Source organism: Fundulus heteroclitus, chromosome 4 (assembly GCF_011125445.2).
Source record: "Fundulus heteroclitus isolate FHET01 chromosome 4, MU-UCD_Fhet_4.1, whole genome shotgun sequence".
NCBI classification, from domain to species: domain Eukaryota; kingdom Metazoa; phylum Chordata; class Actinopteri; order Cyprinodontiformes; family Fundulidae; genus Fundulus; species Fundulus heteroclitus.
Genome location: NC_046364.1, coordinates 4,132,853 through 4,158,384, shown reverse-complemented (window position 1 = coordinate 4,158,384; position 25,532 = coordinate 4,132,853). Strand labels below are relative to the sequence as shown.

General features: G+C 40.1%; 1 protein-coding gene across 1 annotated transcript in view; it reads right to left on the bottom strand.

Annotated features, from left to right (window-relative positions):
* adamtsl5 (ADAMTS like 5) overlaps positions 1-25,532 on the bottom strand; it is a 50,227-nt gene that overhangs the window by 11,809 nt on the left and 12,886 nt on the right. The window contains exons 2-9 of the mRNA XM_036135901.1: positions 21,927-22,002; positions 13,683-13,858; positions 11,690-11,750; positions 9,957-10,062; positions 8,307-8,434; positions 3,778-3,901; positions 1,997-2,083; positions 1,398-1,561 (exon numbers count right to left, since the gene is read on the bottom strand). Of these exons, the coding sequence (XP_035991794.1) occupies positions 1,398-1,561; positions 1,997-2,083; positions 3,778-3,901; positions 8,307-8,434; positions 9,957-10,062; positions 11,690-11,750; positions 13,683-13,858; positions 21,927-22,002 (922 nt within the window). The remainder of the gene's footprint in view (positions 1-1,397; positions 1,562-1,996; positions 2,084-3,777; positions 3,902-8,306; positions 8,435-9,956; positions 10,063-11,689; positions 11,751-13,682; positions 13,859-21,926; positions 22,003-25,532) is intronic.

The window sequence follows — 25,532 nt, the reverse complement described above, 5'->3', positions numbered from 1 at the left end:
ATTACTTTCTCCTTTTAGCGCTCCGTATGACAAAATATACATGCACATTTTTTATGCTATATGAAGTTGCACATTTCTTTAAATCTTCTTGAAATATGTAAAAGAAAATACTTAATGTACAATCTCTTATTTCTCATTTTCACATTATTTTTTACCTTGATGTGAATATTTATGCTTCGTCATTTCGCTGCTAGTACACTTAAATTTTCCCAATCAGACACAATAAAGCATATTTCCCTAATTTCCTTTCTATTCTATGTCATAACCACCTCTGACGTTGTATTTGTTAATGTACAACGTCAGAGGTGGTTATGACATAAAGGTGCGGAAAGCCTGAGTTCCTTTAAATCAAGATTAAAAACACATTTGTTTAGGATTGCCTTTAACTGTTCTAGTTAACTGAATCACCACTTTTTTGTTCCTTTTTTCTATCTACATTTTATTCCTACTTGCTTTTATTCTGTTTTATTTTGCTATATTTTAATCACGTAAAGCACTTTGCATTGTCTTTGTACTGAATTGTGCTGTATAAATAAATTTGCCTTGCCTTGCCTTGCCTTGCCTTGCCTTGCCTTAATGTAAGTGGTGGAAAAAAGTAATAACCATTGACACAAATGGGTGTTGAACAGATCCATATTATAAAAAAAAAATTAAAAAAAATACCAAAAAGTACAAAGACTCTGTAAGGAGTGTGTTTTTAACGCCCCATAAAAGGAGATAATCTTGAGGCCCTATAATATTTACTACCCATCCTCTGGTAACTACCTGAAACCAACATAACTTCATATTATTTAAAAATAAGATGCATTACAATGGCTGAACAAATGCTGCATTGCGCTTTGGGATGCCAAGCTTGCAAAAAGTGGATGACTTAACATCCCGTTGATAAATAAATAAGAATAATTCTTTTACATGTCGGTCTGAATTTCACCTGAGCGGGTTTCTCATTCACAGGCAAAACGAGCCTCTCCTATCTGACAACTCCCTCTGTTGGCAAATTCTAGAGCAGAGATTCCCAGGTGCAGTCGTCCAGAGCTGCCATCCTGCAGCTCTGAGCTGCATCCCTGCACCAAGAAAACCTGAATTCCCCAACCAGCTCTGCAGAGACCTGCTTATAAATAACTCATTTGATTCAGGGTAAATATGTTGGAGAAGAGATGCATCTAAAGTTGACAGTAGCTCTCAAGAACTGGACTTGGGAACCGCTGTTCCAGAACATCTTAAAGGGCGTTTTTTTTTTTTTTTTTTTTAGAAACAAAATAATGTGCAACCTGTGGAATACAATTTTAAAAAGCTTCCACAAGATTAGCATTACTTAAAAGAAATGTAGACTCAAACTAAAGCAAGAAGGCCTTCTGGCCAACTCTCTGTTAAACAGCATCTTTCCTCAGTCTTACCATGAGATGGAGGTCTTCTTGGGTCGGCCCCGGCACCTCGAAGCTCTCCCAGGTGTCTGCAGAGCGCCGGTAAAGCAGTTTGGTCCCGGCTACGTTGTACTCACCCGGACCGCTGATCTTCCAGTTTCCATTGATCACAAACTGGGCTCGGCCATTCTGCAGAGCTGAGGGACGGAGAATTTGGCGTCACTGAACATTTTTGAAAACAGAGTCGAGTACTTCTCATGAAGTACAAATATTTCAGGACGACGGCGGCGTAAACATCGCTACGGCTATTTAAGGCAGCGCAGACGGGCAGTTTCCATGACATAAGATGGAAACAAGCACCTTCGCCTGCTCTGCCCATGCCACCAGACACTGTCATTGTGAGCATCACCGTTCCAAACCACGGTATGTGCCATTCTGGGGGTCCGTTTTATTTGTGTCGCCGACACAAGGATGAGAATAGATAACCTCGGCGATTATGTTACTCGGAAAGAAGACGCTGGGTAAAAAACACCAGATGGGACCGTGGAGCCCCTCCTCGGTCTCTGGGGAAAGGATGTAATAATAAGTATTCTTGCGTGTGAAGTGGACAGAGAAAGGCTGAACCATCTTACCGAGATAATTCCTGCTGTTATCCGTGACTCGGATGTGAGTGGCTCCAGCCGGGATCATCGTCACTTCATTGTATCCAAACGGGCCCCCTGGGCATTAGAAATAAAGGTTTGCTTTAGTTTGGTCTAATTCACAAAAAAACAGTCTAAGCTAGATCAAGTTTGTACTTTACCAATAATAGAAACTCAGGAATCAAACTTACTCTTTAGGAAGCATTTTTAACAGTGGTAGTTTTAAAGTATTTAAAGTATTTCCCATTTTCCGTTTACAAAAAATTTCAATAAGCATGCATTGCTGTAAAAGGACTTTAAAATGATTGTTCATGAAGCTAATGTGTTCTTCATAGGGAAATATTGATGAAATGAAGTCGTTCATTCTGGGACTTTCAGTCTTGATTTCGCTTCTCCATCTTCCTCTGCACAATTCTCCCATTTTTACACACTATTATATCATTTAAGGACATTTTAGGCCCCTTTAAGACATTTTCTCCCAATCATTTATCACTCTAGCTAATTCTAGAACAGCTATTGAGAGCTTCAAACATCACTGTATGAAAATTGATAAAATGCTTTTGGAAAACTGAGGAAATCCTCTTTCCATATCTGCAAAGCAAACCAATCTGAGACGACTACAGAATAAAAGTGAGACCATTTTTACCTCTAAAGGCTCGTAAACATTCAAACTAAACTTTATGCAGCTACTCCATTTTACTATTTGTTTCAATAATTTATTAATTGCTTTAGCTAATTTTAGGACGTCCTTTGGCAGTTTCAAGCATCCCTGTATGAAAATGAATATAATGCTGTTGAAGTCTGGAAGAATTTATCTTTCTATTGATGTAAAATAATCTGAATAATAATCAGAATAAATAAGGTTGGGCTACTAACTAAAGCCACGCGTCTAACGCTCGTAGCAGCGAAGGAGGGTGCGGCGTGTTTCGTGTCTGTTGGTCACCGAATTTTGCAGAAACTCCATTATAGAATAAAAGTCAGACAATTTGTTTCTGAGGCGCCTCAAACATCATGTGTGCCATAACTTAACGGTTATATATTAACACGTGTCAATTAGGCTATTCCGTACGCACACATCCTTTTCTATACAGATGACACACTCTTGTAAATACCCAAAAGCTTAAGGCAGAAAATATTTGGGGACTCCTCCATTTTGCAGACTTATCATTCAGATCAAATAAAGAAAATCATTTTACAAATAACCCTATGATTGTTATAATTTAAGACAAAATCATCCTCGTTAACAAGGATTTCTGTTGGTTTACAAGACGCTATAAAATGCACTACTTCCAGCTTGTAAAAGAAAACGCCCCCCAGTCAGTCGTCGGCATTCACCATAACCCGTTATTATTTCTTGTAAAACAGGGAGTGTTGCATATGGATATGACAGAGGAAAAAACATTTAGTTTTCTTCCCAGCATGCAGTCAGACCCTATATTAGCCTTCAACCTGCAGGTGCCAGTGAAGGTAAACATGTGCGACTGGCCCTCAGCCAGAATAGCTGGAAGATCTTTGTGTTCCCCCTCCTTCCTGAAATCTTAACCACAGTCATTTTAAATCTGCCGTTAGCTGGAGTCCTTCTGGGAAGGCAGCCAGTCGCTGTTGTGTTGCAAAGCTGTTTCCGTGTATAATACTCACTCAATCAGCTAAATAGGCTTGAATGAATAACTGTCGGGTGTGAAAGGAAAGCAAAGCGCAGGATTGATGTCCACACCGACTTTCTGCATCAGGACGATGGTCTAAATGTGTGCGTGGGTGTGTTTGTGTCCTACCTGCCTCCAGCCCGCTGCTCTGGTACACGCTCTTGTGGTGCAGGCAGGTGGTGTTGTGTCCTCCGCACACCATGCAGGCATCTTCCTGCTGCTTTGAACCCAAGATGGAGTCACAGCCGGGCTTCTGCATTTCACACAGACGGAAAAACCTTGCTGCTGAACTTGCATTCGGATGGAAAACTTTGCTTTTTGCGTCACGTTAGATATCTACACCGCCGAATTGCTCCGGTGCGTCATTTTCCTCATCTCTTACCGACATTTACTGCAGAGAAAAACAGCTACTCTGGGCGTCATTAGAGGTTGTTTTTTTGTTCCTGAAGAAATTATAAATTGTCAAAGCTGAAGACACTGCAAAAACAGAACTAGAAATAAGTAAAATGTTCTTAAAATGATTGTATTTGTCCTTGATTTGAGCAGGTAAATAAGACTATTTGCCAATGGAATAAGATTTTTTGCACTCAAAATAGGAACAATTCATCTCCATCATCTTATTTCAACTGCAGGATGTCTAATTATCTTATTTTAGGGGTCAAAATGCTCATTCCATTGGCAGATAATCCATTTTACCCACTCAAATCAAGGATAAATACACTAACTTTAAGAACATTTTACTCATTTTTAGATCCATTTTTGCAGTGGACAAACAGCAAGAGGTGGATGGTTTACAGCCTGCGGAGCGTCTCGTTGCTGGACAGATTACGCCGCCTGCTTTCACCGCCTGCCTTGATCTGCAGAGCGAGTTAATCAAGAGGGAGGTTACCAGGCAAGAGAGCAACAATCTAACGAACATATAATCATCCTCCAAGGCTCCTTTGAAGATGCAAAACACCCGAAGAATCTTTGCGAGCACAACAGGAAATGAGCTCCTTGTGACATAGTAGCTCAGGGAACACTGGGCCTCACTAAAGCAGAGACAACAGAGCTGCAAAGAGCGAGATAAAAAGTCCAAAAAGCGGGCATTCAGTAGTCATCTGGGAGGAAATATGCAGTTAAATGAGTGAGACAAGCTTTGTGCACGAAGAATTCATTTGTGCACATAAAAATGGGTTCAGGGTTGTTTTACCGCTATCCAGCATATTATGCGTACTATAAGCATCAATCCTGCCACATCCAGAGTTCCTATGATACAGCCATCTGGACATTTACAGCACTTTGCAAAAGTATTGAACTTTTGATGTAATATTTTGTCCCATTACAACCAGAAGCACCAGTGTAATTTATTTTGTACGGGTTTTTATGACTTTTGTAGACGTTTTAAGGTATCTCTCCGACGTCTTTTACCATCTGGAGGCTGAAATATTTGCCTGTTTTTCTTTGCAAAACAGCTGAAGGTCAGCTTCAGTGGATGTGTGGCTGCGTCTTTATTTAGGGGTCTCAGATCAAAGGAGGGGCTGAATCCAAAAGCTCTTTTCTCATTTTACTGACAAAACTAAATAATTATCATTCCTGATTAGAATGAACTAATTTGCGATGGCTTATAACATTAATAATGAAATTGGTTGTAAAAGGACATAAGGTGAGAATGTTCTTCATACACTTTTGGTTATTTGGCTTCATTTAAATGTTATGTTGCTGCACTTTGGCGCTGTCTCTACACATGTCGCAGTCTATACACTGCAAAAAGGGAACTAAAAGTAAGTAAAAATATCTTGAAATTAGTAAATTTTTCCTTGATTTGAGGAGCTAAATAAGACTATTTGCCAATGGAATGAGTATTTTTACCCCTAAAAAGAAATAATTGGACATCCTGCACTTGAAATAAGATGATGGAGATGAATTGTTCCTATTTTAAGTGCAAAAATCTTATTCCGTTGGCAAATAGTCTTATTTAGCTGCTCAAATCAAGGAAAAATACACAAATTTCAAGAAAATTTTACTTACTTTTAGTTCCCTTTTTGCAGTCTATCCAAAGCAAGCATGTGTTCTTCAGGCTGTCATGAGTATTTGACCTGTGGTCCTCAACTCCAGCTGCAGGCTGCATCTGCTTCCTGTCTCAGGCCTTTTGCTGCTCTGACCTCTCCCAGCCTGCCGCGGCGGCCCATAAATCCGCTTATTTACACCAAAATGCCATACAGAGCATGTACAGCAACACACACACACACACACATGGACATATGTAAACACAGGCACACACTAATCCCGCCGCTCAGCTCTGGTAGCAGACGTCTCTCTCCGGAGGATTACGTATTGCGCCGCTCACTGCCAACCTTCCCCATCTGTGTGAGGGCGACCTGTTGCGAGTGAAACGGCGGACTCTGTGCTCAGCTGAGCGGTAATGCTTCCTGAAGGCTTCAGTCCACACTGATGAGTGCACTCCGGCCCTAACGCCCAGCGTGGGACTCGTTTCTCCTGGGAGCGCTGGTCAGAGCGGTCAACATCGGTTATGCCGTGGAGCCCGACAGTCAGGACCAGCGTTTCCCAAACTTAACCTGCGCTTAACTCTTATTACAGACAGCCGTCTCTCCAGAAGTGGAAGACCTATTAATATATTTAGGCGACTCACAGATGGAGCCTTTCCAAATCAAACATGAGCTCGAAACTCTGACAAAAAAAAAGGTCAAACAACTTTTTTTTTTTTTCTTCTTTTTTTGGCCCGTCAAGTTAAAGTTTATCTCCAAAGCAAACAAGCTGAGTAATAAAACATGTAGTCAATGAAACTTCAAATAAAACCTAAAGAAAAGAATAAAACATAACCAAATAGAAGCTAAAATAAACAGAGCTGCACGGCAAAAGCAAAGGATTCCCTGAAGAATTAGGACTGGAATCCAACAAGTCTGCCTGTTATGCTGCTTTAGACTTTAGGTTTTGTTTTTCATTTGGGTTTGTGTTTTATCACTTCTGAGTTCTTTACTATTATTTAAATGAACTTCTCTGTGTACATTATTGCTAGAAAGGTGTTGCCATACTAGTTCATTTCTTTGAATTAATTTGTCTTAGATCAGTGTTAGCCGTTTCCTCCTTGGTTTGTATTTTTCTTTGAGTCTAGCTCAGCTTCCTGTTGTGTTTATAATTCACCCTCCTGAAGCGGTTTTAAGAGCTTCTGATAAGGTCCATCTATGATTAAAGTCTGATATGGTGTGAAATTGATCGTCTGAGAAGAATCATGATGCGGTTTGGCTGCAATTCACCACTTTACCATCTGTTTAAGCATTTTTCCGTCTCCAAAGTGAGCGTACGCCTTGGTAAGTATGGCCTCAGACACATGTCGTCTTTTAAAACGAAACATTTGATTAAATTAAATGATAGAGACATGATTGCATAGCCACATTACTTCAATGGCATGTTCTGTATTTGGAAGAGTGACTAACTGCTACGGGTTACATCCCATTTATACTGAAGGGAAACAGGAAGTCACCACTTAGTATTTACGTAAATGTTCCTAGGCACTACGATCGTCTTTAAAAAATCCATCCAGCCATTGTTTATACCTGCTTGTTCATGCAGTGTTGCTGCGGTTCTGGTTTCTGTCTCAACGCATGGATGTGCAAAAATTTTCTTCAATTGAATAAAAACAAAACTTAAGTAATAATCTTTGGACCAATAGAGGAGAGATCAAAAAGTTAGCTCACAGCTTCATCTAGGAACCACTGAGATCTGGGAGTAGTGATGGACTCAGACCTGAACCTCCATCTAAAGACAAAGTGGACCTTCTAGAACCTGGAGAACATTTCCAGGATTAAAGGACTGATGTCTCAGCAGGATCTGGAAAAACTAATCCATGTTTATCTTTAGTAGAACTGATCACTGCAACGGTGTTTTCACAGGTCTGCCTAAAAAGTGGATCAGAACGCAGCAGCTGATCCAGAACGCTGCTGCCCGTGTCCTCACTAAGACTAAGAACGTAGAGAACATGGACCCGGTTCTGAAGTCCTCACTAAGACTAAGAACATAGAGAACATGGACCCGGTTCTGAAGTCCTCACTAAGACTAAGAATGTAGAGAACATGGACCCGGTTCTGAAGTCCTCACTAAGACTAAGAACGTAAAGAATATGGACCCGGTTCTGAAGTCCTCACTAAGACTAAGAACGTAGAGAACATGGACCCGGTTCTGAAGTCCTTCCACTAAGACTAAGAACGTAGAGAACATGGACCCGGTTCTGAAGTCGTCACTAAGACTAAGAACGTAAAGAATATGGACCCGGTTCTGAAGTCCTTCCACTGGCTTCCTGGTTTCAACTAGATCTTTAGGGTCCAGTTCAGTCATTTGATCAACAAAATTGGAAATCTTCATTTACCTTAGTTCAGTTTTTAAAAGCAGAATGTAAAGATAGATTAAATCCATGTATCAATTTTTCAGCCAAAGCTAAAATACTGATATATTCTCTATCCGGCACACATAAAAGTGCAAATCTGACTAAATGGTTGTCTTTTTAAGACTTTTTAACGTTTAGAACCACTATAATTTGCTCAACTTTGACAAAGCGTAAAACTGTCTGCTTTCGCTGCCCTGTGTGATGATTTTCAGAACGTTATGTGGTGGATTAAAAAAAACAGACAACACACACATCCAGGGCTTTTTTCATTTACCAGACAGCGTCCGTTTACACACACTGCTCCAGATCCTTCATCGCAGGTCGTTCCGTCGAGCACGTGACCAAAGTTGTAGTAGAAGTTGTGTCCCAGGGCCAGGCAGCTGAGTTCACAGGGGCTGGAACCTGGCGGGGAAAATCTGCAGTCAGTAAATCATCAGTTTTTTATGGAACAAGAGGGGATGAAAGGAAACAGGACAAGGGGGGTGAAGAGAGATAAAACGCAGGAAACTGGAGTGAGAAGTGGGAGAAATCTGGAAGAAACTGGTGGATATAACTTAAAGTCAAAACACCTGCATCAGGCAGCACCTGTGAGCTTTCCAGACTTCCTAACTTAAGCAACACACATGGAGATGGAGCCAAAAGTGATGCATCGCTTTATGGCTGCTAAAGCCAGTGATGGTGTCATAAATATACAGTCAGCTGCACTTATCCTCCAGGTGGGTCAGAAAGTTTCCTCTCTAAGGAAACCCAGCAGGTTGCATCAAGTCTCTCCAAGCAGCATTCACTCCTCCTGAAAGAGCGTAGAGCCACAGTGGACAGTCGTCTGCATTGTTGATGGCTTTGCAGCAATCCCTCATACTGAGCATGCATGAAGCGACAGTGGAGAGGAAAACTCCCCTTTAACAGGGAGGAGAACCTCCAGCAGAACCAGAACCAGGCTCAGTGTGAACGCTCATCTGCCTCCACCCACTGGGGCTTAGAGAAGACAGAGCAGAGACACAGAAAGCACAGAAGCTCACATTGACCCAGGAGTACTTTCTATGTTAGATGGTAATAGAGGATGATCTGCCTCCCCTGATGATGTCACAGCTAACAGAACGCCAGACCAGGTGCACCTTCTATGAAGAGAAAATGAGAGAGAACAAAAAGTTAAAAGCTGAAATAACAACAAACAATGCAGTTTGGAGAGCAGTAGGAGAACTCAGCAGAGTGAGAGAAATAGACCCTGATGTCCTCCAGCAGCCTAAGCCTATAGCAGCATAACTATAGAGGTAGCTCAGGGTAACATGAGCCACTCTGACTAGAAGCTTTGTCAAAAAGGAAAGTTTTAAGATTAGTCTTAAAAGTAGACAGGGTGTCTGCCTCACGGACCAAAACTGGGAGTTGGTTCCACAGGAGAGGAGCCTGATAGCTAAAGGATCTGCCTCCCATTCTACTTTTAGAGACTCTAGGAACCACCAGCAGACCTGCAGTCTGAGAGTGAAGTGCTCTGTTAGGAACATACGGGGTAATCAGAGCTCTGATATATGATGGAGCTTGATTATTAAGGGCTTTATACGTTAGAAGGAGAATTTTAACTCTATTCTTGATTTAACAGGAAGCCAATGAAGGGAAGCTAAAATAGGAGAAACATCAAGCTTGTAAAATGGTGAGATTAAATCTTTGGAAAATAAAAGGACTGTGAATGTGTAGAAGTGATTAGCGTGTGAAATAAAAAAAGATGTTTATGTCTGTAGAAACGATTTGATGTGGAACTAGGAATAGATGACTCCAGATACAAAGCAGGAATCTGTGCGTAAAACTTCCTCTGCTCCCTTCACATTACTCTGAAGTAATGTGAGGAGATCTTGGCAGTCTGCATGCCTTCAGCCGATTGGACAGTAACAAATCTGAGGGACCAGTCAATGTAATTTCTCCTGCTAACCTCCATGAAACGTGGTCCATCTGAAGGAGTTTCCCGACACCAGGGGTCTGTCATTGAAGGCAGCACACTGCATGGCTCTGAAATCCTCCGAGCCAGGGGGACACTCCTGCACAAACAGGGATATGCGTCAAGAAAATGCTGCAAGGTGAGACCATCGTGCCAATTACCTTCAGAATTAACATATATCTGACATAACATTTGTATCTGTACCAAAATAATCAGTCATATACATCAAGAATCATTTTAAAGCTGAACTCCTCCTTAAACACGTGTCCACAGTCTTTCTGCGCCAATGTTTAAAGGATGTTGGGAAAACCTCAGGGCACAGCTGACAGCTACGCTTGTTCGTGTTTCTGGATGAAACGGTGATTGATGCTGGATTTTAAAGACAATTAAAATCTGACCATATGTGTCATTTAGGGGTTTTACATCCTGATAAGTGAGAAAAACGGAATAAAATAAACCTTATAAAATGGAGACAAGAAATCATCCCTGGCTAATGGATAGCCCATCATCCACCCATTTATACCTGGTACTAAACCCACCCACCCACCCTTCCATCCTTCCATCCATCCATCCATCCTTCCATCCATCCATAGACCTAACCAATTAGTTATCTAGCCATCCATCAAACAAATAAATGAATCATCCACCCATCATTTAATTAATCATATTTCCATACAATGAACAAATCAATTGAGCATCCATCCATCCATCCATCCATCCATCCATCCATTTACACAACTAACCAGTTAATTGTCCAACTATCCATTAAACTAATTAATCATCTATCCATCATTTAATTAATCAATCATCCATCCATCCATCCATCCATCCATCCATCCATCCATCCATCCAACAAACGAATCAATTAATCATCCATCCATCATTAAACTAATGCATCATCCGTCCATTCATCCACCCAATGGACAAATCCATTAATTGTCTGTCCATCCATCCATCAATCAATCCATCCATCCAATGAGTGAATCAGTTAATCACCCATCCATCCAACGAAGTAACTAATTAATCCTCCATACATCTATTTGGATGTTTGGACATTTATCCAATGAACACATTATTTATCCAGCCGGCCATCTATCCAAAAAACTGACCAGTTATTCATTCATTTATCTATCTATCCATGCATCCATTCATGTAACAAACTCACTCATTACCTATCCATCCATCCATCCATCCATCCATCCATCCATCCATCCATCCATCGGTGTTCAAGTATTTGAATGTTTTTTTAAAGCCTAATCTTGATTGAAGTATCTTATTATCTTATCTAAGTATCTTATTCATGAGGTTTTCTTTTCAGACTTGACACTGATAACTCTGCTTGATGTTGTTTTTACTACAACATCATAGATATAAATTAAACTCATTGAGAGCTGCTGGAACATGCTTCAACTGGTCGGTTGGTTTTTCCTTTGATCAATAAAGGACAGAACAAATGGCTGTCCCAACACACCCACACACATCTGTGACAGATAGTCGATGAGCTCAGACCACAAAAGCAGGTCTGGCAGCCGGATTGTCTGAAATCTCTGCGTTCAACACAGATCGCTGGAGTGAAAACTCAGGCGGATGAGTCAGCGAAACTTCGGATCGCACCTTGAACACACCTACGAGACCAATTTGTAAAGCAAACATTGGCCGTTGTTCTAAACTTTCCATGCCGAAGGACAGTTTTTCATTCAGAGAGAAAACATTTGAGCTCCAGTGACCTTGGTGTTGCAGATCTTGTACTGCCTGGGATCTCCTGCACACGGTCCGCCAACGGGGTTTCTAGGAACACAGAAAAATAAGTTAATAGACAAAAATCTTACAAGCGGACTTAAAAAGAATTTTACATTTCACCAAAAGCAGCTTAAGGCCTATTTAGCCCATAACCAGTTAAATGCAGTTATCATTACAAAAGGGTCTAGTTTGGTGCATTTCCTGCACGTCATACACAGTATAATTATTTTAGTTAAGACAAAGGAGTCCCTGGGTGTTTTCACTACATTATATTTCTGCCATGTCAACATTTTGAATGTTGATTTCATTATGGCATTCAAGATTTTTCCTTTTTTAAATGAACTTTTTAAAAAGGTTCATCTAAAAATAAGCACATCACCACTATATATATCTATATATCTATATCTATATCTAAATGTAGATAGATAGATAGATAGATAGATAGATAGATAGATAGATAGATAGATAGATAGATAGATAGATAGATAGATAGATAGATAGATAGATAGATAGATAGATAGATATCTATAGATATATATTGATCGATTGATCGATAAATAAAGTAAACAATAAAGGGGAGCTGATGTTTGAATTGTTTGTGGATTTTTAAATAAAAATCCACTCTAGGTTAATTCCACACATAGACTGAAAACATGCCGTTACATTCTTTTCATTTGTTTAATATATTACTTTATGGTTGGTGTTAATGATTGTCCATCCAAACTGGTTAATTCCTTTAGTTATTGCTTAGCATTTTTCCCTACACTGCAAAAACAGAGCTAAAAATAAGATGAAATCTTCGTGAAATGAGTGTTTTTATACTTTATTTGAGCAGGTAAATAAGCTGATCTGCCAATGGAATAAGATTTTTGCACTTAAAATAGGAACAATTCATCTCCATCAACTTATTTCAAGTGCAGTATATCTAATTGTCTTATTTTAGGGGTAAAATTACTCTTTCTATTGGCAGATAATCTTATTTAACTGCTCAAATCAAGGACAAATACACTAATTTCAAGAAAATATTACTAATTTTTAGTTCTGTTTTTGCAGTGTAAAAAATGAAATCATGATTTAAAAATGCCATTTTGTATTGCTTTGTATTGTTTTAAGCGAGACACTAAAGCTACATCAAGGACTCTGTAACAGGGCACAAACTTTTTTAATAGTGTTGTGCCAAATAAATAAACAAGTAAACAGCTTCCAACACGGAAAGGCCAACTGCCTTCTGGCGGACGGGTTTATGCACTGCAAAAAGGGAACTAAAAGTAAGTAAAATGTTCTTAAAATTTGTATATTTTTCCTTGATTTGAGCAGCTAAATAAGACTATTTGCCAATGGAATTCGAATTTTTACCCCCAAAATAAGAGCATTAGACATCCTGCACTTGAAATAAGATGATGGAGATGAATTGTTCTTATTTTAAGTGCAAAAATCTTATTCCATTGGCAAATAGTCTCATTTACCAGCTTCAATCAATGAAAAATACACTCATTTCAAGAGGATTTTACCTACTTTGAGTTCCCTTTTTGCAGTGTGGTCGGACAAGACAAAGAAAATTAGCAGAATCAAGGAGAAACCTTTGAATCTGAGGACAATGTACCAACTTTAAAGCACGGTGGTGGAGGCATCATGATGTGGAAGGATGGGACACCTGTGCCGCGTGTTTGGAGGCTTCAGTCCTCGACACAGACGTCCCGGGTTTGAGCCCTGGCTTGTGGACCTTACCCCAAATTTCTTCCCATTCTTTCTTGACTATATTTTTGGTTATCTTACTGCCAAATAAAGGCCAAAAATAAAAACTGTTGTATATTTTTAATCTCTCTAATCTCACTATATCCAGAAATACTAATTTAATTTGCCTCAAGAGGCCAGAGTCCAGAATAAAAGTAAGTCACTGAACACCTGAGGTAGATCTTTGGACAGATAACAGATCATAGGACATCCTGCCCCGTTTCTGCCTTTCTGGCACCGCGTTACCTGGTGATGCAGGTGCGAGTTCGAACAGAGGCTCCGCCCCCGCAGCTGCGTGAGCATATGGACCAGCCGCTCCATTCCGCCCACTCGTTTCTGAAATGCAGCTGCCGTCGTGTGCGTCCCGGACGCCCCGGTGAGGTGTCACCAGCAGAGGAACCCCACACAGAACTCCAAGAGGCCTGAAACAGCAAGACATGAACACAACTTTAAACACAGAGTTACGGTCAAATGGATCCCTCCTGGTCCAAATGCACAGCCAGGTATTAAGTATTTGCACCAGATGTTTGACATGTTGAACAACTTAAGTTATTAAGCCTAAATTGACAATTAAGTGAAAAGGTTGGTGAGTAACTAATGCGTCCAGACCCGCACATGCTAAGGTTTTAAGGGATGGCCACTTTTAGCACATTTTTCACACCTCAGCATATTAATAATAAACCTGTTTGTAATTTAGTCATTCAGTATAATTCTTAGCTTCAAAAATATATTTTTCTCATAAATTAGCAGATTTTTTTACTGCGTGGAACATTTAAATAGAACAGTCTGACCCACATGTGGTACGACTTTCCATAATATCACGAGAGTTATCTCTTAATGGTTCAGCTGTAACGGATCAATGCATTCAGTGCCTCGCCAAAGTATTCACATCCTTTGAGCCTTATCCAAAAAATGTTCCAGGAACCAACATCTACATTATTGGGCTTTTAAAATGACAGACAGGAAGAAGTTTATGATCATGAAAAGGAAAGAAAATGACGGAGAGTTTTGCAACACTTCTACAAATAAAACTCTGAAAAGTGTGGAGTAAAATGGTTTTCAGCCACCAGCTGCTCTGGTAAATCCAGACCAACTGGCTACAGAAGTTACCTAAACAGGAAAAAGCCAAAACAATCATAGCATCTTCAGAGGAGCTGCGCAGCACAACTATTGGTAATGGACTCCACAAATTTGCCACTTATCGAGGACAATCTTGGTTAAAACAAAGACATAAGAGTGGGTGGGGGTGTGATACTGCGGGAATGTTTTTCTTCAGTGGGAACAGAGACGCTACAAAGAGTTGATGGGAAGATGGATGGAGCTAAACTCATGGCAATCTTTGGGACACCAACTGATCACTGTGAGGGACCTTCCCAGGAATGATTAGCCTAACAGAAATACTCCAAGAGCGCATTGTGGACTCATCCAGGAGTCATAAAAGAACCATCCAAAGCTGCTCAGTTAAGGACGACGGTTATGATTCAACAATAACAAAGTGAGTTTAGGCATAAATGGCCTCCCCGGGAGGGTTTAACATCCAAAAACAACCTTAACCCAGTAAAGCGCTTAATGAGCAACAGGACAGAAGAGAACAACCTCAACGTTCTTGTGTCCAGAAAATAAAGTGCAGGTGTAACAAAAACAAAAAGTTTGTACGTTATAGATGAATGCTGCTAAATGGAACAACAGCACCATCTGCTGTTTGGTCTCTACCTGCAGTCAGTAGTATGAACAGCAAGGGATTCTGGGTAATCTTCAGAACAATGGCTTCGCTGCATGAAGGTAACATAGCCATGAATGTCTGTGGACATAATATTAATAAACTCCTAGAAGAGTTTAAAACCTGATGTATCTGTAGTTTGTCTTTAAAATTAGTGCCTTTATATTATTTTTGCCATATTTTCTATTTTCGATCTCTGAATTTTACTGTTGATTATGTTCATGGCTTGCTAAAAGCCACGTGCTTCTTTCCCGAGATCTGGTAAACATTGTTGTTTTATCCTTTGTTTAGACTGCAGCTACGCGTCAGAGTAGATTTAAGTGTGAAAAAGCATAAACAGACAAAATCTGTAAGGAGCAAATACTTTTTAACGACTGTGTCTGGGTAAAGATGAAAACTGTATATGGCAGGACGTCAGTGAACAAAAGCCGTTAAAGCAATAAAACAAAAAAACAGAAATATTAAGAATCACAAGAATCTTGAGATAAATTTTTCTTTTATTTCCTTTCTGCTCTCTGTTCTGTAAACGCTAACAGCTGAAGAAACCCCAAAACTCTGCGTCGGCACTGTGCGTGTTTTAGGCTGTCCCGACGCACGTTTCAATTGTCAGCAGCCCGCAATGATTGTGTTCAAGATGTAGAGAAAACACTAAGCACAGATTGATGAGCTGCCACCTTGTGTGAGAGAAATGGTTTCAATGAAGCTCCATGTGACTCCCAACAAAGCCCTCTTTATATTTTCAACAGAAATCTAGGAGGAAGATAAATCTCTTCAAACATTTGATGGGACTAGAAATAACAAAGCAACTCTGTGAGGTTGATGGATCAGGATCAGCAGAGCAAAACAATAAAAGTGATTAGAGAAATCTCTGTGGTTCTCCTCAAACACATTCCAGAGTTTCTGCCCCGGAGGAGGAGTGAAACTGGCAGCCGTCCCACCAGATTCTCACACAGGAGCCGCTGAACGAGCTCCAGGTTTAACTCTTTGAGGACGGCTGCAGCTCACGTTCTGTCAGGAGGAGCTGAAGTCAGAGGCGTCTGAGGACTCCGCTGCGCAAAATAAAATAAAAATGTTACAAAAGAAGAAGAAGTGTGCAAACTATTAAAAAAAGTTACGCTTTGCATCAAACCATAATCCCCTCCACAACAGAGAAAGGAAACAAAACCAATTTTAACCAATTCCTTCAGAACCCAACTATAAAAGCAATGCTGGACTCAAAGCTGGTTAAGTTTTTTTTTTTTTTTTAAAGATGCACTTTTGAAGAACTAAATGAATAGCGTGTAAACAAAATGCAAAAGTGTAGACCAGGGGTCAACATGGTGCACCATGGACCACATATGGGGCCCTCAAGCCTGTTCAGAAATAATTTCTGTAATGTCACTGGTTAAAATGTTATTTTATTCAGCTGCTCTTGCTTTTTAATCAATCTCCCAAGGAAGTGGAGATTCCTCCACTTCCTTGGGAAGGAGGCGAGTTACTCGCCTCCATGTAAAAGCATATTCCTGCCGCAAGAAATTCATCTTGCAGGCAAGATTAAGGAATAGTCGGTTGTAGTCACGTAAGACAGAGCTCAGTTTTTGCGTGATTGTAGTAGCTCCCTTTTACCGCAGAAAAATATCTTCTTCTCGAATTCACATATCTCAGGTTCAAGCAGACCATAAAACAACGACGCACATTGGTCAAGATTTTGAGCGTTGGTGCCGACTTAAGGAAGCAAAGGGACTCAGAAGCTACACGGAAGTTGCTGTTTTTCTTCTGTACAAGTACGTTAAATTTTGCTATTGCTAACCATTTTGCTAATGCTAATGTTACCGGAACTGGCAACTGGCTTACAAATGGTAGAGTTAAAGGTTGGAATGAGAGTGGGCAAGAGCGAGTGTGCCAGCTAATGGCCGGGAGGAGTTACAGTTGTAGCTATCTCTTTTAAAGCAGTGACTAGGAATGGGTAACGAATTTGTTATTTTTATAGTAACCTACCAAATTCCAAAGATTCTACTGAGTACCTATTCATGTAAAATCAAAACATACTGCTGCAACAGCCTCATCCTGAAACCCGCGTGCAGTCAGAGCAAAGAGATTAGAGAGGATATCCACTCCGTTTCCACATGTATTGTGCCCTGGATCACAAAATGGGATAAAATATGTTTCCAACCTAGTCCTTTTTTTCCTGTTGCAGTAAAATAATTCTCTGAATTTTGTTCACACACAACTTCAGTCACTTATTCGCCTTGTTCACTTTGTGTGCCTCTGATAACGGTCTTTTTGGTACAATTTGTTTTATGTGGTGTGGATTTAAGCAATGTATTCAAATTCATAAATTATTTCATAAAGTTAATTTGGAGATCCAAACAAAGTTTATATATAGAGAAATATCCATCCATCCATCCATTTTCTGACTCGCGTATCCCTCATGGGGTGGTGAGGGGAGCTGGTGCATATCTCCAGTGTTCAATGGGCGGGGTACACCCTGGACAGGTCGCCAGTCTGTCGCAGGGCATATTGAGAAATACATGTTAAATTCAATAGTTTATAGATGTCATTGTTAAACTAATTAACATTTATTACGACATAAACACACAGAAATACCAAAAATTGGTACCGTTGAGTACAGGTACTGATTCCCAGATGCCGGGTATCGGTACCAAATCAATTCAAATGTGGAAGGTACCCATCCCTATGACTGAATATTTTACTAAACACTGTTCCAACATCGTTTTACTCTAATAATCATTGCGACTTTTCAAGCTGGGAATTTTATATATTTTTTAGCAGCAGGTTTTCATGAAAGCTATTAATTTACTGCAGGGCTGTTTAGACATAATCTCAAAAACAGCCCTGAACCACTTTATTGCTTAAATTAGTAATTTCCGCAAAAGCTTTACAAAAACAAAACTGCAAATCAAACATTAATTTAGCTGAGTAGCCTTTGAAAATTAAAGTTACAGCATAAAGAACCAAACTAATCGGGTCTCCTTGACTCATTCTGCACACACACACTGAGCTTAAACCCGACCTGTGCTACTACTCCCCATAATTTCTTGGCAGGGTCTCCAGAGGTTGCCCTCATTAGTGTTACTCCCGTTCAAATTAGCGTTGATAACAGTTGGAGATGGGGGGAGCTGGCTTTCTAGATTAATGAAAGCAACCTTTGACCTTAACAGTACACTCCTTCCCCCTCCTCAACTCAAAGAGAGAAGAAAAGAAACTTTGTATAGAAAGCAAGCCGTAGGGGAAAAAAACGAGAGCAAAGGTAAATGCTTCAGATCAGCAAACTCTCCTAGTCTCCAAAGTTATGCAAACAAACATCTGGACTAGATATGCACCTTTTCATGCATATAATATTAGAATAAACATATAATATTCATTCATTCAACCAATACCAATTCAACCAATAAAATACAATATAAAACATGTTATAAGCAACTTGAATAAATGAATAAGGTGAGCTCTGTCATGTTAAATCAAAAGCTGATGAGAAAAGGTTGGTTTTCAGAGCAGATTTAAAAAGACGACGAGTCAAACACTTTCTCAGATCCTTGTTTTTATACTATGGCGTGTATCCCTGAAAGCACTCTGCACATTTATTGGCACTGCCGCCGGTGATGAGTGGGAACCCCCTGAAAAGATCCATCTAGTATAATCTCACAGAACATTTTAGAACCATGTAACCTATAATTATTTAGTAAGAGTAAAAAAATCCCACTGGAGATCGGGGATTACAACAATAAACTCTACTTTTTAAGTCTGGTCTGCCTGGTCCAAATTCCTTTATCTACTTTTATCCTCTGGCATAAGTAAATTAGCTAATTTTGTTTTGCTGCGGCATTTTCTCCTGTTTTGTTGTTGTTGTCTGACTCTGTATCCGTATGTTTGAGGGAAATGTGGATTTAATCTGTCAGGGGTGTGACTTTGATTGACAGGAGTGATTCTTTAATTTGACTGGATGAAAAATGACACAAAGAGTGCTGATTGGTGCAGAAAGCTGCTCCCTGAGAAGAACCTTTAATTAACCAATTAGAGACACGGACACTCATCTCCCAGTGTTCCTTGCTGCTGAAACATTAAAATTAAGAGGCCTACTCAAAAGAATAGCATCAAATAAACCCAAAATGGAATGGGAAAGCTTAAAAATCAAAAGTCTGACACATTTAATCAGAAAACAGGTGTGAAAATTACTTTATTTGAGAATTTTTGTTTACTGTGTCTAAATGTTTTTACTGCAGTTTAATGGGATCGCGCTGGTAATTATATTCCTGTAGAGTTTATACAAATAAAGGATTTCCATCTTTTGTACTTTTTTTTAATTGACCAGAGTGCTCTACAAATTCCTGTTTCCACAAATATATTAAAAACCACCTTTGGCTTAAACTTACTATATCTGCTGTGAGAGTTAAGAGGTTTAAAACAACTGAAACAGTGATAAACAGTGCTGGAGGACAACCCAAGGTTATCCTGTCCCCACCAGGAGAACAGTAAAGTCGATAAAAACCCAGAGCTCACTGTTCAAGGAGCAAAGAACGGCATCTTAGGGTCACCAAGTCCGCATAAAAACTACGTCCCGATTGATTAGGAGCCATGCCATGAAGAAGGCTTTTCTCTGCTACCATCAGGAACATAAAAGTAGCAGATTTGTTGTTTGTAATTGAGGTTTTGTCCTGAACTGTGTGCTTCGGTCAGAGACTAATTTTACACTTTATTTGATTAACCAACAGACACTTCTGCCGTCTCCCGTGAAACAAGGATTGAAAATGTGGATTGGCATCTCATGCTGATGGTTAAGTACAGTGGAGGTTGTGTGATGCTCCGGGCCTCTTCACCTTTCCTCATGAAACGCTACACGAACAGACAAAATGCCATCTTCTATAAAGGATTAATATTTGTGGCACCAGAAATTTTGTCTAAAAACTATTATTTCTTAAAAGGTGATATTCTGACAGCTGTACAGTGCACTGTTACCTTGTGGCACAAGAGTCCTGGATGCAAATCCCAACCTGGGATCTTTCTTTACAGAGGTTGTGTGTTCTCTGTGTGCATGCGTGGGTTCTCTCCTGGTACTCTGGCTTCCTCCCGCAGTCCAAAAACACGACTGCTATGTTAATTAGTCTTAATTGCCCTTAGGTGACTGGTCTGTGTGTCTCTGTGTTGCTCAGTGATGCAACCTGTCCAGGTGTTCCCTGCCTCCCTCCTGCAACGATGGGTGGATGATTTTATTTTTGCCAGCTATTCGACAAAAAATGTGGAGGCTGCTGTATTTGCACTTTCAGCTCCATTTCCCAATACAATGTTTATTGTTTAAGCTTAATTATTTGTATCTAATTTGCATATAGGTAGAAATTATGTTGTTTTTCTGATAAAACGTTTGCATTTTGTTTCCAATTTACAGTAATTATTGCAATAAATGTCTATATTTGCAGAAAGTAGGGGAAAACATTCCAAAAATAAATAATTAATGCACAATTCAAAATGTGCCAGTGAGTGTGAAATGAAAACAAAAAAAAACGTTGCATCATTATGATTAACGGGAATAGTGGCCCCTAGCATGAGAGCTGCTTGTTAAAACAACAGGGAGGGACCTGAGTAACACCGTGTGCAGAAAAACATGTTCCAGCGCAGCTGATTTCAGTGTTTAGAGCCGGTAAAAACAAAACGGCAGGAATGCAAAATGGACACAAAGAGGCAGAAGGAAGGAGATGCCAAAGACTCTGGATGGAGAAGTGAAAACATCATGTCTTCATAAAACAGCGTTTGACAAAATGAGTTATGAGATCAAATGTCAGAGATCAGTGGAAGGAAGCGAGGAATCCTCCTGAAAAAGACTCATCTACCAAAAGGCGAGAGTTCAACTTTAAAAATCCAGATTAAGGAGTGATAAAGGAACTGATGAAAGGGATTTTTATCAAACGTTTGATGACAAATCTTTTATTTGCTTCATCTCCAGTACGACACAGAAAGACGACAAAATACGAGGCTCAAGCTTCCTCAGACATTTACCTCAGTCACTGGTTAGATAAACAGATCAGACACAGTCACAAGAAAATGTGGGATATCATGCATTAGAGCTGAGGCAGGTTAGAAAAACAGACGTCTACATGTAAAATTAAATAAGCACAGTTTGTTGAAACTGTCAGATCTGCATTTATCCATAACTTCATAGGCAGCTAGTCTGGTGAGATTTCTATGACTCTGAAAACAAAGATGGTTGTTTTAATGCTAATTCTCCAGCAGCAACACACTGCAAAAAGGGAAGGAAAGTACAATTTTCTTGAAATGATTTGAGCAGGTAAATAAGACTATTTGACAATGGAATAAGATTTTTGTGCTTAAAATAAGAACAACTCATCTCAATCATCTTATTTAAAGTGCAGTATACTTAATTATCTTATTTTAGGGGTCAAAACACTTATTCCATTGGCAGATGACATTACTTATCTGCTCATATCAAGGACAAATACACTCATTTCAAGAAAATGTTTAGTTCAGTTTTTGCAGTGAAGACACCTGTTAGCAAAAATTAGTTTTTTAGAGTAACTTAAACATATTTAGTGAAGAAAGACAAAGACAGCGCCGGTTGGCTGCAGCCCCAGTTTGGTTCATTTGGGTCACGGAGCAGTTGAATGGAAACCCTGCTCCTCTGCGTCAAAAGCTTTTCATAGCGGTGATTTCAAAAGGAACCTGAGGTGACGAGCTATTCTCAGGGTTAGTTTTAGCAGGGGTTATTTTAGTTTGAGGCTGTGCAGAGATTTATGTTAATGTGGGACGGCTGGACTTACGCTCTGCGGGGAGGCGAGGGAGCCGGGGGCGGCCAGCAGCAAGGCAAAGGTCAGGACCCGGTTCAGAGTCAGCCTCCTGAGAGAGAGAGAGAGAGAGAGAGAGAGAGAGAGAGAGAGAAGTAAACACTGTCAGACTGTTGTTGATACCCTCCTTGTTGCTTTTAGATACAAATAAATGAAGCCAGCCAGATTTAAGTCGCTACAGCGGAGGAGATTGACGATGGTGGACATGAGGAGGCTGAGGTATTGCTGATGTTTACAAAGAAGATTCGACACAACTAAAAACAGGAGCAAAGTTCAGGAACTTCACCCGCTTCCTCGTCACCTCTGGCCCAACCTTTGACTCTGTTGTATAAGTTGATACTACAAAGCAAGAATTACAGATATTTGCATAAACGGGTTTCCTTCACTAATTCCTCATTAAAAAAAACCCTCAACTGGAGTACGTTCCACGCTGCAACGTCTGAGCACAGACAAGGAAGTTCAAACTCCACCTTTAACAACTGTTTTGGATCTATCTACTTTTTATGCATCAGATTCACCAAATAGATCGCACTAAATTCAGGTGGTATTCAGAGCAGGAGCTATTTTGCACATGATTTTGATTATCGTCTTTTCAGGCACAACCAGAGCAGATCCAGTGAAGTCATTACAAAGAGACAGAACGCTGCAAAAATGGAACTAAAACTTAGTAAATCTTTCTTGAAATGACTGTATTTGTACTTGATTTCAGCAGGTAAATAAGATTATCTGCCAATGGAATAAGATTTTTGCACTTAAATTAGGAACATTTCATCTCCATCATCTTATTTCAACTGCAGGATGTCTAATTATCATATTTTAGGGGTCAGAATACTCATTCCATTGGCGGACAATCGTATTTACATGTTCAAGTCAAGGACACTATTTTCAAAAAACTGTATTTATTTTTTGTTCCGTTTCTGCAGTGAAAACCTGACCTGATAAGGTTTTACTTAAAACTTTAAGAAACCATAGATCTATAACTTTTCACGCCACGTTTGCGCTTTGGTGCCACCGTACCGACCCTCACTCTGCTTCTTTGTCACCGGCCCTCTGAGAAGGACCATTGCCTGAATATTGACCTCGCTTTGGATGCTGGATAACAAAACTGTTTAATATCTGTTTAATAGTTTCATTGGTGCACACAGGGAAGGCAAGTGAAGGAGCACAGGCAGGAAAACAAGCGGAGGAAGGAACCAGCCTGGGGTACATGAAACCAACCTTTTTAAATACTGAGAGGACGGGGAGAGAGGAGGCAGGTGGAGTTAATCAGCTGATAATGAAAACACAGGTGGAAGCAATGAAGGCAGAGCTGAAGCAGAGGGAGGACAACAACGTGGCAAACGGGGAGGAAACAGGAATCTAACAAGAACAAATAGGAATAAACAGAATATAAAACTAAATGACCCACATTAAAGGGTAAATGAGAGAGGGTACCATCCTCAGAACATAAAGAACAGAGTACAAATCAGCCTGGGGATCATGATGGCAGGTTAGTGGAGGGGAAAATCTCTGGTTCCTGTTGTCAGTAAGGCATCCCAGTCACCAACCTGTTCTCTCTTCCCACAGAGGTTTGTGTGACGAGGCGTTTCTTGAGCGGCTCAGTATGAGTATCCCTCATACTGAGCATGCACGAAGCGACAGTGGAGAGGAAAACTCCCCTTTAACAGGGAGGAGAACCTCCAGCAGAACCAGAACCAGGCTCAGTGTGAACGCTCATCTGCCTCCACCCACTGGGGTTTAGAGAAGACAGAGCAGAGACACAGAAAGCTCAGAAGCTCACATTGACCCAGGAGTACTTTCTATGTTAGATGGTAATAGTGGATGATCTGCCTCCCCTGATGATGTCACAGCTAACATAACTCCAGACCAGGTGTACCTTCTATGAAGAGAAAAAAGATAGAGAGAACAAAAAGTAAAAAGCTGAAATAACAACAAACAATGCAGAATGGAGAGCAGTAGGAGAACTCAGCAGAGTGAGAGAAATAGGCCCTGATGTCCTCCAGTAGCCTAAGCCTATAGCAGCATAACTATAGAGGTAGCTCAGGGTAACATGAGCCACTCTGACTAGAAGCTTTGTCACAAAGGAAAGTTTTAAGATTAGTCTTAAAAGTAGACGGGGTGTCTGCCTCACGGACCAAAACTGGGAGTTGGTTCCACAGGAGAGGAGCCTGATAGCTAAAGGATCTGCCTCCCATTCTACTTTTAGAGACTCTAGGAACCACCAGCAGACCTGCAGTCTGAGAGCGAAGTGCTCTGTTAGGAACATACGGGATAATCAGAGCTCTGAGATATGATGGAGTTTGATTATTAAGGGCTTTATACGTTAGAAGAAGAATTTTAAATTCTATTCTTGATTTAACAGGAAGCCAATGAAGGGAAGCTAAAATAAGAGAAATCTGAACCCTCTTGTTGATTTTCATCAGAACTCTTGCTGCAGCATTTTGGATCAGCTGAAGACTTTGAACTGCATTTTGTGGACTTCCTGATAGTAAAGAATTATAATAGTCCAGTATCATTGTTAAAAATGGCAACCATGAAGAAAAGAGTAAAGAAACTGAAATAAAACAACGTTTTATTAAAAGTGTAAATCAGAGGTAAAAGCACATTTGTTGTACAGATTAACAGAACTTGTGGACAACATATGTGCGGGTGTATAGCATTCTGTTATAGCAGGGTCTAAAGCAGCATATCAGCCAGTCGTCACATCTTTGATCCCTAAAACCTCCGATCTGATCTACCTCCGTCCAGCCGTGCCAATTCATCCACGAGGGTATTTAACCATTTACAGCAATTAAAGTAATTGCCTCGCACCTTGTCGCAATTATGTGTTAATCTGTGGCACACGTCACCCTGGTGATCATCGGGGAGAGGAATGTGATGGTACAACTCCGATGAAATGTTATGCCGACTTTCATTTAAGATTTAAATCGGCTTATGGGCATTTATTTTATTTATTTCAAAGGTCCTTATGTGTAGTTACACTTCAGCTTTAAATGCTTTTAATTAAGTCGACCTGTGATTAAAGTCTGATATGGAATCAAATTGAACGTCTGAGAGGAATCATCGTGCAGTTTGGCTGCAATTAACCGCTTTACCGTCTGCACTGCCAATTTCCCCCGTCTCCAAAATGTGTGCCTGGGTCGGAGTTACCGTGAGAACCGCACATTTTCCCGTTTATTTTTTATTTATTTTTTTAGATCACAACCTTTGTGTGGAAAGTGCTGTTCGCAAAAGTTTCACTCCTGTTTTGTTTGTACGCAATCTGTATAGACGAGGCCCCTTGGTCTCTGAGAGCTTGATGCATTTTACTGTTGTTTATTATTTTTTATTAAAAAGTATATAAATATGGGCAAGTTTTCTTTCAAATACAAGCATAAAACCTCATTTAAAAGAGGGTTACTTTGTCTGCAGAGCTACAGAGGGATTCCTCCAGATGTAATCAACTTCCCTGAAAACTAAACTACTAACAATCACCATAACCTGAAGTTGACTGCAGTGTTTTATAACCAGGATCCACTTGGATTGTATCTAATTAATGTTGAGTCTGACTAATTGGATGAAATTTCAGATTTCGGTACAAAG